The 12,306-nt window shown below is 44.1% G+C and overlaps 1 protein-coding gene across 3 annotated transcripts; it reads right to left on the minus strand.

The window, feature by feature from the left end:
- Positions 1-3,192: 3,192 nt before the first annotated feature.
- Positions 3,193-6,783, minus strand: LOC110503577 (mRNA decay activator protein ZFP36L1-like). 3 transcript variants are annotated; one of them, XM_021581978.3, is made up of 2 exons: positions 6,583-6,783; positions 3,193-5,496 (listed from the first exon to the last, which is right to left on the minus strand). In XM_021581978.3, the coding sequence occupies exons 1-2, from the start codon at positions 6,652-6,654 to the stop codon at positions 4,369-4,371; spliced, it is 1,200 nt and encodes a 399-aa protein (XP_021437653.1). In that variant the 5' UTR covers positions 6,655-6,783; the 3' UTR covers positions 3,193-4,368. The 3 variants fall into 3 exon arrangements, with proteins under 3 accessions (XP_021437653.1, XP_021437652.1, XP_021437657.1); XM_021581977.3 differs by having other exon boundaries at positions 3,193-5,499; positions 6,583-6,761; XM_021581982.3 differs by lacking the exon at positions 6,583-6,783 and adding an exon at positions 6,325-6,425.
- Positions 6,784-12,306: the final 5,523 nt, after the last annotated feature.

Genomic DNA, 12,306 nt, shown 5'->3' on the forward strand with positions numbered 1-12,306 from the left:
ACTGATTTGATATTGAGAAGTTGGATTCAAACCACTGCTGGGACCCCCATCTGAGTCTCTCCAAAGACTGCATTGGCATACATTTTAAATAAACATTTGTGAATTTGTCAAACTTAAATAAACACTGATAACCAAATTCAACCCATTCCTTCTCAGTACAATTGACCACACCACAAATATTTCCTCTCTCAAATGGTTGCCCTCATTCAAATAATGGACTTGTACATCAACACATTCTCTACATTTGACATTCAGTTGAAAGCTCTCACCTGAAGTGGTCTAAGGCATGATTTGTTTACCACTAATTAGGGTCCCAGGGGAAACACTGACCTAACTTTGGTTCCTACCCTGTTACATTATTTTCGAGGTGCAGAAAAAGGCCACACTTATTGACATCCGGTACACAAACTAACTTGGGAGGTGCCTCTGGTATTTGATTGGGAATACAGGAATAACACAAAAGGACAACTCAGAAAGAGGTAGACGACTCTAACCTCCAGCCATGACTACAGTGTGTTGACTGATGGTCTAAAACAGCATTTCGCTGCGAAGCCTGTATATCCTCTTGGTCTATAAAACCAAGGCATTGCAAATAGCTGAGCCAGAGACGGAAGACAAAGCGAGATATCCCACTCCCTCATTTTTTCTGTTTCAATGGAAGTCAATGAACTAAGTAGACCAGACCCAGCTGCTATCGCGTTTGGGGTCTATGGGAGAGACACCCTTTAAGAAGACAGGAACTGACATTTTTTTGCAGGGATACGACCTGAGTGAACTATCTTCATTTTTCCACCATCTTTGGCTGAGCTATGGCGATGACCTAGGCCACTTCCTCTTTTGTGAGCCTGTGGTGCGTGTCCGTGAGGGGAAGTGAGCAGAGCAGGAAGAGGAAGTGAAACTAAGGCAATGGGGTCTGTGAGCACCAGGCTGGCACCAACTGGACAGGGCTCAGAGGATCATTAACCGCCACCATACTGACCAATCATGTGATGGGAAGTGACAGGAAGTAGCAAAAAATACATATATGGCTAAAAGTCAGAGTCCGGGTGTTGCTTTAGTACCAGTCGTGCTTTACCCAAAGGTGAATTCCATTGGTGGAGCGTATGTACTGTTATAAAGGGGAACTGTGCGACTCTAGAGAGCACGTACAAAAGTGTTGGGTTGTGAGTAATTTCAACATTATATATTCTTTCAACATGCTTTACTAAAATAATTCCCTTTTAGATATTTAAATAATTTCAGAATGTGCCATAAACAGATCAAGAGATAACAGAAATACTATCCATGTGCAAAAATCCCCATAAATCAAAAACATACCTATGTGGGCATGTAAAGTTCACTGAACCACGACCAGCCGTGAGCAAATTATCATATATCAATTATATATACACAACAGTAAGTGTATGCTTTGCATTGGTGAACATGTAAATGCTGACCCCTAGATGCAGTTGATTTTCTCTTCAAGGCCCAAGGCACAGCAGAATCAGTAGCAGTGTAGATCAGACTAAACAAGCCTTTTACTGACCTCTGGTGGCGAACATCCTTACTGCTATTTTATGTGCAAAGAAGAATAAAATACATTTGAAAAAGTACAGTGAAATGCCTTTCTTGCAAGCTCCGAACTCAACAATGTAGTAATCAATATCAATGCAGCACTAAAAATAACACAGACATGCTGAGAACAGTGGAAAATAGTCTTGAGTAAAAATATAACAGGTGAAGCGCTTCCATGGCTTGGAACTATGCAGACGTTTCAGCTCACTTTCTGAGCACGTCAATAGGGTGCCGAGTAACGTTACAAGCTATTGTGACCAGGAGGCTTTTCCCGCAATGAAACACCACAAGTAAAGTAGCAGTAACAGAAAATAACTTTTCCCAGCAACAACAAAAAAAAACAGCAGCATCCACAAGGATACACCAGGCCTTTCGGGGTGAGCCACTGGAAAACTTTCTGTATTAATTCATGTTTAGGACTTTTTCCCCCCACCCTACCTAGTGCTGAGAGGCATGGACACATTAACCTCTCCTCCCTCCCTCTAAAATATATTCCTTTCTATCCAGGAGCATATGTTTGACCCGTGGTTACCCGTGAACGTAGCCATCTGCTCCGTCCACCAGATGATCCGCGGCTGTGTGAGAATGCGCCCGTCTTTGTACAAACTCACTGGGCTCGACGTGGGAGAATCCCCCGTCCAACAATGGAGAACAGGCAACATTTTTAACCCATTCCCGGCTACGCCTTCCTCAATGGAAGCCACCCCATCCCATTGTCACGCTGACAAGGGAATGATGAACTATCAGTTTCTCATTACTGAACCGCGAACCACTAACGGTGCTGTGGGTTGACTTTTAAATACTTTTTAATTGTGCTCCGATTCTTTTTTGTCGTTGCGATGACCCATGAAGCTCACTGGAGATAGAGGGCAACTGATCAACCTATTAAAGTTGGGGAACACTTATTGGATATCATTCGACATGGTCATTTAAAGTCATTGTGAAAAGGAAGCCTAACTGCTCCTAGAGTAACTCAAGTAAAGAGTGTGTGTCACTCTGTTTCACATTGAGCAACTATTAGCTTTTTGTCATCTTTAAAAATAGCAGCCCCGCAAACGCCACAGCAGTGGTTTGGCCAGGCGTCAGCTGTCATCTGAAGGCATTCAGTTTTGTTGCTATGCAAGGGAGTGAGCAGAGGGGTGTAAAGATTAGGGATGAAACAAAAGCCATCTTATCTCCATATGAAATCTGATCCGCTTGGCCACCCCCCACCCTATACACACACAGAACTCCCCACACACTCTGAATAACAAAAGGACTAACTATAGAAGAGTAGTCCAGTTACAGTAGCCAACAGATTAATCTGTGGGTCGTGTTTCTATTGAGCTATTTTACATTGAAACAAAAGTTCCATAGAAAATCAGTGTAGCAACTAGGTTAGCGCGACATGATGCTGTCGGCAAACAAACCAAAAGTTTCTCAGTGTGCTATACACAAGTTATTTGGTGCGACTCAGCAGAATTTGAAGAGGCTGATGTTCATTTGGGAATTTGGTCGATATTATGCAAAAACAACGACGGCTCCATGACAAATTCAGTCTTTGTAAATGTAGTGCTGCATTTCACAGATGCCACCATTGTGGGCAGATTCCCCCAACCACCTTGAAGGCAGAGGAAATACAATTAATGTAAGATTAAACAATGTTTAAAAAAAGTTTATTTCCAGTACAACAACAAAAATATATTAAACTTAATACAAACTCCAAAAGTTCTATAAATACATTAAAATAAATTAAACTTAATTTACTAAAGATTCTCCATTATCACTAAACAAGCTTGAAACATGTTGGTCAAAAAGGTATTTAAATACAATGGAATGCAAAAAAAGAAAAAAGCACCCACTCTCAGAACCAACTACCAAAACATCTCAGATACAAACCATCTACCATTAGATCTCCCCAAGGACTTCTAGAAAGACACTACGATTCAATCTACTGAACCAGGTGCCGTTTAGGTCCAACGCAATAGAATCGGATTCCAACGGCAACCCAGTTGAATCATATCACTTTGCCATGCACATGTATTTTTCTGCTCATCGGGGATTACGTGCAGAGTCTACCACACAAGGGACATACACTCTCGGTGCGTCTTCAGAACGTCTACATACAACTTCAAACATTTGCAGAGATTACAGAAACAAGTGAGGAAACAATTATTCATTCCCACAAGCCACCTTGCTAAGTAAAGTTAGGAAACCAATTTAAGCTTTGATCTAAAAGAGAAGAAAAAAAAAATCCAAGGTCCCCCTGCAACTAACAATGAAAATTGCAGTTTTCAACAACATAAAAAGAAAAAAAAAAAAAACTATAAAAGTTTACAGGCACTGAAGTCATTAAAAAAAACGAAGGTGGGTTTTTGGAAAGGTCCATTTCTTAAGCCCAGTCAGAACAGTGTACAATAAAGAAACAAATATCACAATAGTCAACCAACATTCATAGGGGTAAATCTAACTTGGCAGAGATGCATTGTGTCCTTGTCTTTGGCTTTTTTTTTTCCTCTTTAACATTCTAAGATTCATTAATTGCTTCTCAAACGGTCATTTACATGACTAGTTCACTTCTTACAACTGCAGGTGGCAGGAATGGAGGATTTCCTGGGGCAATAACAATGATTACACTATTTTTTCTCTCTCCAAAATAGTCAGTGCAATGCACCTTGCCTTGTTGTCAACTTGTACCTCAAAATTGTACAGCTTAATTTCACTTGAGCTTAACTGAAGCACATTTCTGCGTCAAGCATCTGCCCGTAAAAATACATTAGGTACACAATAGTATGCAGTCATGGTTCTTAAAAAAAAAAAAAACGCAAGTCCTACCTAGAGGAAAAAGCTAGTGCCGCTGCAGAACTCGCTGCTGAAGCCCTCGTCAGGCACTGAGAGCTGGCTGAAGATAGGCAGCCGCCGACCAGACCCATCTGGACCAGAGGAGTCAGACCCACTGAGGCTGCTGGCTGAGCTGCCACACCCACCCTCGTGGTCAGACAGGGAGGTATAGGAGAGGCTCCTGGCCCTGAGAGCAGGCCCACAGGGGGGACTCTGGCTCTGCTGCAGGCTGCAGCCCTCTGATAAGGTACAGGGGTTCTGGGAGGGGGAAGGCACAGGGGACAGCCCACAGAGGGAACAGCCTGAGTCAGGAGAGGGAAGAAACTGAGACTGGAGTTCATGGGCCGGCTCAAAGACACAGCCCACCTCAGAGAAGGCGTGGGAGAGCAGGTCGGTTATGTCAGCTGAGGTGGGAGGGGAGACTGAAGGCACAAGGAGGAAGGGGTGGGGGAGGGAGTGCTCCAGGGGCTGTGGAGGGGTGGAGGGGAAGCCTCCGAAGCTGAAGCTCTGCCTAAGTAGAGGGGGTCGTCTAGTTCGGGGGGTTTGAGGACCAGGCCCAGGTCTGGCAGGACCAGGGCCCAGGTCGTCCTCATTGTTATGAACAAAGTGGCAGCGGATGCCGTAAGGACAGAAGCCAATGGTGTGGAAGGTGCGACAAGGCTCCGTCTTGTACCTGGGGTGTCTGTTGAGGTCACGCATCTCATCAAAGCCGTGGGCAAACTGGCACTTCCCCCCATACTTACAGATGCCACTCTCAGCAAAGGTGCGGCAGAGTTCAGTCTTATAGCGTGAGGAGGTGGGAGACCCAGAGACAGGGCCACCAGTAGGGGAGGCTGGGGGCTGTTTAGGCTCTGTAGAGGCCCAGCCCAGGGTGCACGTGCTGGGCTCCACCATGCTGACCGAGCGCTCAGCCCAGAATGACATCTTCAATCTTGATGGGAGTGAGGCCTCTGTGTTCTGCCCCCAGTGGCTGGAGGTCATGGTTGCACTTTCTGTGGAGTGAGTAGAGAGGGCAGAGCTAGATGCAGAGAGGGAACATGGGGTCCAGGGCTTATTGTAACCAACAGGTCTCACTGGGAATGTTGACTGCTTGGATGCATCCCGGAGGTCCAGGCTCAGAAGCTGCTGAATAGACAGTAAGAAAAAGGGGAGGAAAAAAAACAACTTATGCATCTACATTTTCAAAACAAAAAGATGACTAGTTTTCTTTAGACAACAAACCATGTTAAGCCAAGAACAGCATCTCATGTTAACTTCATCTGGAGGACCCACTTCTACATAAAAACAATGACAGGAAATAGCAAAAACCAAGGGAAACTTAGCACAGTCAATCAACTGAGACTGTTCTATTCTGTCCAAAGGCCTAACATTAGCATGTTAAACTTTGCAAGGATTATACTTTCAAATGCCCAAAGAAACAGCATAGTTCAACTCAGTCGACCATCTAGTTAGGTGCTGTAAGATTTACTTCGCAAATGGCCAATTGTTAAATGTGCAAGAAAGGCTACTGTGGGTGACTTAGGCTAATGCAACTTCTCGGTTTTGCTTTTACCTCTAGCTAGTTGCTTGGATTCAGTTAGCAGAATATCGTTACTATAGCTAGCGAATACCATTTTGAAGCGCGCACAAAAACTAATTGAAATGCACGTTGGTTAATCTACACATGGATAAAATCGGTACTCCACGTTTAGCTTGTGCACTGAAAGCTTCAATTGTATGTTGGAAACGAATGTTTAGTTGAAGAGCAATCGAGCTAGTGTTAACACGTTAACCAACAATAGTTGAGTCATTTCTAGTGAAACAAGTTCTTTACGCACGTCAATTAATGACAAGATGCAATTTCTCAGCGTCACTAGCAGTTGCACGACTATATGCATTGATTTTTAAGTTAGAAAATATGGCAGACAATTTGCGTCTAACATAGCTAGCTAACATCATGATATCACGAACCCAAAATGTACCACACCACTAGCTGAGGACTGAACTTGCAAAATGAAAACAAATGGCTCCATATTGCAGTTCCAAAATGCAGCATTGCAAATTCACTCACTACCGGTATTCATTCGAAATCGACTGGTTGGCAAGTTGAACTAATTATGGATATAGAATGCAGGATTTTGAGAATTTAAAAGGCATCCGTTGATTTGTGCAACATAGACTTGCTAGCTAAGTAGCTATTTTTAATGGTATAAAAATCATAAAAATTACCTTGCACATAACCTCTTCCAAATCAAGAAATGTATTAAGCGCGTATGGCATTTTCTTGAGATGGGGTTCCATCTTGGACACACGGGGAAGTATGTTAGCTCCAGTTGTCAAACTTTTCAAAGTTTCCTGTACGAACTGCAAACTGTTGGTCCACGTGTGGTTTTAACGCTACACTGTATACGATAGCCACACCCCCGCACCAACTCGCATCCCTCTGCATGGCCCACCGTGCAGCCGAGTAGTTGGATGCATACCAGTCAGGCAAAACAGCACATCACAACAACAAATAACATTTTGATGAACATCAATATTGGACAACATAACATTTCTCCCGTACAATCCATTTTGGATTTTGAGTGAATACGTTTGGAATTTGAGTGAAGACGCCAGATATATGTTGCAGTTTGATGAAGCCAGAAGCACATAATTATTAACGGTCAAATTGGACAAGATGATGAAGTTGGTGCGCTTTTCTCCTCATATAAATTGTAAATGAGCAGATGATAGGATGCAATAGAAATGTAGCAATTCAAACCAATGTCAGTGCATTGCAATGAGCAACAGAACCTCATGTAAAATATCATCATTCTGCACACCATCCAAGAACACATGTAATGAATCCAACACAAGTTGTGTCCATAACATGCTCATTCAAATGCATGGCCACATTGGCCAGCATGGCAATGCTTTTTAAACCGTTATTTAACTAGGCAAGTCAGTTAAGAACAAATTCTTATTTAAAATGACAGCCTACCCCGGCCAAACCCGGACGAAGCTGGGCCAATTGTGCACCGCCCTATGAAACTCCCAATCACGGCCGGATGTGATACAGCCTGGATTCAAACCAGGGACTTTAATAACGCCTCTTGCACTGAGATGCAGTGCCTTAGACCCCTGCGCCACTCAGGAGCCCCATGCTATAGTCACAAACCTTCTCAATTGTGGAGTCTGTAGCCCACATGATTAACTTATGGAAATCTCATACTACATATCAATATATAGTTTCATCCTCAAGGCTCACCAAATTAAAACATCAAACCCGTTGTGAGTGTGTGTCCATATGGAGGAGGATCTTGAAGTACCTTGATGTCATGATCACGGGGGAGTTATGGTCCTGGTCAGATAAACGAGTGTTGGCTAGACCAGGCAGAGCCCACCAGTAGCATCAGCCACTGGAGCTCAAACATACAGAGACGACAGGCCTCCTGGAGAAAGGCCTTTGATTTCAGAGGTGGAAGGTGTTGAATGTTTTCACCCCCAGGCCAGAGATACAGACATTAAAGCCAATGATGCCTGGAGGTGATGGAAGGCAGGCAGGGGGGACGTAGTCACACATGCAGCCAGCATTGGGGACGTTGGTTTAGAGGTAGCGCGGTCAGGGACGGCAGACTAAAAACCTACCAGACGCAGCGTGAGTCGAGATGGTCCTGGGGATGTTTGGCAGACACATAGTATGCGATCTTGGATGTTCAACACTAAGAAACTGTTGCAGGATTCTATCAATTGCAGTCTTATCCCATTGTCCCAATCTCTCTCAGTATGTAGTCAGTGACAACTTGTTAGTTCACATTATGGTCCCCTTTTTCTATAATGAGCATCGCACCTTGTTGAGGGAAAGGAGAACAGACTGAGGAGGAGGAATAGGGGGTAGACAGAGGGTTAAGTTAGGCCAAAGGGGCTTTTGGAGACACAAGGGCACTTGTGAACAAGCTGACTTAGGTCTTATGTCCATGCACTTAAGGTCTTTCAGTAACATAACTTGAGCACAGGACAATGCCGAAAGAAAAGCTTTGTTCTGGTTATGCCCAAAGCTCAATGGTTTGTGCCCTCTCGAAACAGCAGCACATTTTAATCAAAGGTCCTCTTTGTGAGATGAAGGAAACTATAGCAGAGTTCAAAACAGGCTCCTCTATCCACCCCCCCCCCCCCCCCCCCCCCCCAGTATCAATTGTAAAAACTGAAAATGAATGTCACAACAATTAAGAAATCAAACCTCATTACAATAATTTAATGTAATGCTTTATTAAAGTGGTAAGACGAAGAAGAACGACTGTTTTCAAATTCGGGAGCCAAATGCAAAGAATAGGAAACGGACGAAAATTGTGATTCTGCAATATTTTAACCGTTCAGAAATGAAGTTGCTGTTCTATAATCACAGTGAAATAACCCATGACTCTGGTTTCCATTAAAAGGAGGAGGACCAAAAAACATAGGAACAGCCCTGAGGGAACAGCCCTGACCACTGTGCTAGCTGTAGAATAGATTGTGTGGACCAAGACAAATGTCATGACAAATGTGGACCATGACAAATGCAAACACCTCACAGACAAGACCTCCAAACCGTCTGGTCTAAAGACCATTCGAGTGTGGTAAACATCAATCTGTGAGTTTAAGCGGAGCATTAAGGGCTTCTATGTTTGATGCAATGTTGTCCAAAAGCAGGGGGAGTGGGTGAGTTTTGTGTGGCTAGGAAGAGAAGGCAGGGAGAAGAGGTGGATGTGCATCCTTGTCTCTTTTAGGTCAGCTTGGTTAATAGGGCTTTAGTGCATAATGAGTAAGATGTTTTTGGGCTAACAATGCCTTCCTCCCCCATTGAAGATGTGAAGGGGAGTGGTTTGACTGGAAGGGACTGGGGGAGGGGTATTGGGGGTAAGGTGTGATTGTTTTAGGGGGAAGAGTGTCAGGAGGCACTGAAGAGCCCAGTCCCAAAACTCTTCTGATGGTGGTGTGTGTGTGTGTGTGTGTGTGAGTGTGTGTGAGAGAGAGAGCATACCTGTGGGATGTGATTAGGGTTTGGCCGTCATTGTAAATAAGAACGTGTTCTTCACTGACTTGCCTAGTTAGATAAAGGTTAAATAAAACATATTTCAAGTGTAATACCCACCAATACACATGATTCATCTACTCTAAAAAAGAATTTCCACAGTTGTGATGCAAAATGGCCAGGTTTTTCCTCTTTATAAACTGGGAAGTTTGGGTCATGGATGTTGATTGGCTGACAGCCGTGGTATATCAGACATTTTAAACTGGGTGGTTCAAACCCTGAATGCTGATTGGCTGAAAGCCATGTTATACCACAGCAATATACCACGGCTAAAGGCTATATCTAGGCACTCCACATTGCATCATGCTTAAGAACAGCCCTTAGCTGTGGTGTATTGACCATATACCACAACCCCTCGGTCCTTATTGCTTAAATATATCACAGGTATGACGCAAAGCTACTTGTTTACTGTTGTCATTATGTTGTTAACCAGTTTATAATAGTAAAATGTCACCTCTGGGATTTCTGGTATATAGCCAATATACCATGGCTAAGGGCTGTTCTTAGGCACAACGCACCACGGAGTGCCTGGATACAGCCATTAGTCGGGGTATATTGACTGAGGGACTGTCATGTCCAACTTAATTGGTACAGAATATTCAAGATTTCCAGGAACATACTTATGCAATAAGGCCTGAGGGGGTATAGTATATAGCCAATACACCACTCTGCGGTGCGTCGTGCATAAGAACAGCCCTTAGCCGTGGTATATTGGCCATATACCATACCCCCTCGGGCCTTATTACTTAAGTATGTTTCTGGAAATCTTGAATATTCTGTACCAAGTATGTTGGACATGACAGTCCCTCAACCAGTTCTATACTCTGGCAGCTCTGTCTAGTGCGTCCCTAGGCATTTTGATGTGTCTCCTTCATATTGGTCTGTGAGGCCTATTTCAAGTCATAGTCCTACTTCATTGCTAATGAGACAAACAACAACAGTCTGGGCCTGGAATCAGAGGCGTACCACCTGTAGCCTACTCTTTCAGGCTAGCTCCCATGATCTTCGGCTCTGGGCCATTTGCACACAGCCCTGTGACAGCGGGTCGCCCCGTTTGTTTGTCCTCTTCAATGCAAATCTGTTGGGATTTCATTTGCAGGTGATGAACCCCACTGCGTGTTATAACGTGTCACACACACTGATGTCCACTGTTTGACACCATAGATCTGTGCCTGAACACCGGAGAGCCAGCTTGTGCTCAGGTAGCCAAAGCGATAGTTAAAATACTGTAGCATAATGCTGTGAGTGAACAGTGGTTTCTATGTCGGATTTGGTAAAAATACTGTAAATGGCTATGCCAAAGATTTGATGATAACCAACTGTAGTATTTTATAGATTGTAATGTTAGCGGTGTGTCTAAAGACCTATATTCTTCTGTAAGAGAGTAGTGCACAGCGTTAACCGTGGATAGTGTTAACTGCCAGAGAGATCCTGAGGGGATGCCAATAGCAGGTGATACACCTCTACTTAAGACAAGCCAAAACAACCTCTCATCCCGAGGGGAGGTATTCACTCTGTCAGGACAGAATGACAGGTAAAAACCCTCCCCACCACAACCTCTCTTGCCAAGGTGTTGGTGTGTGTTTGTGTCTATGTTTGTGAGCATGAGAGTGTATAACACTGAACAGGCTGAGGGGATATGGGTCGGTGGGGGGGGGGGGGGGGGGGGGGGGGGGTACTTTAATCAGCCACAGCCCTGGAGCAGAGAGGAGTCTGGTTACCCCGACACAAACAAACGGCTCGACCGACAGATCGGGTCTCCAGAAAACCACAACCATATACAAGATAATGAACGTTTGGCAATACTCCAAAGTTTGCCCAGGGGTTATGGATGAGTTATCAAGAATCACTCTGGTTTGTTGTTAGAGGATGTGCCATCCAGTGCAGGCAATGAGATAAAGCACAAGGGAGGATGGAGGAAGATTGATTTCTGATGGTCCTTCTCACTGGATTTGTTTAGCCAGATATAATTGCAAAACCACATGAGGCATTTGGGCCTTAAACTACTCAGCATGCTCTCTTCACAAAAGTGAAGTTTTTGAAAGAGCATTAGGGAATGGCAGGTCATGGTGAGGGGTCCAAATGGCATGTACTTGGCAACTCGATCCAAGGGGTCAGCTCGGTTGTTAAAGGCCTAGTATAGCAAAAGGACCAGAAAGGGCATGAAACACTTTCCCACAACGCATTGGAACAAACACACAATCTGCAGTAATGGCAGGAAAATGTATAAATATCTAATAGAGTATGATTTCAGAGCATTTAGAGCAACGTTTTAATCAAGTGATGCTTTTTAGATCACTGAAAATCATTTAGTGACAATACTGACCTGACCTCTTCATTTTTGTGGACATTTTCATTTACTCTGAGGAGTCAGTATATCATTTGAGCCTTGGCTTTAATATGTTGACATACACCAGCTGCAACAACCTAGCCACAAACCCCTTACTCATGGGAGAATGGAGGTGAGAGTGGAAAAATCTTTTATTTTAATCTTTGGATATGAGAGGGGAGACGGTGCTTTTCTTCATTTCTCAGAGGGCCTGTTTTCTATTTTCCAGCGCTGAACCCACAGGAAGGCCCTTGTGTTCCACACGCCGTCCGCTCTGTCCCGCTCCCTGCCGGGGGCCCTATCTTACCTCACATCAGGCAGATACGCTTTCAAAGGCTGCCCCTGCTGGCCCCCTTTATGGCCACTCTTTAATGGCCATTCAAAAGCATGGAAATGTGATGGGAGAGGGGAGGAAGGGGTGGAGGGAGGGAGGGAGAGAAAGAAAGTTTTTTTTAAAACACGTCCTGCTGTACAAAACCCCATTGAATGAGGCTCGAGGGTGCTGCACAGCTATGCCGGTGAGGGATTTTCTGAAGGCCCCGGGAGTTATTTGGATGCTGCTGAACATCTG

Source organism: Oncorhynchus mykiss, chromosome 24 (genome assembly GCF_057628025.1).
Source record: "Oncorhynchus mykiss isolate SJ-2025 chromosome 24, ASM5762802v1, whole genome shotgun sequence".
Classification (NCBI taxonomy): Eukaryota; Metazoa; Chordata; class Actinopteri; order Salmoniformes; family Salmonidae; genus Oncorhynchus; species Oncorhynchus mykiss.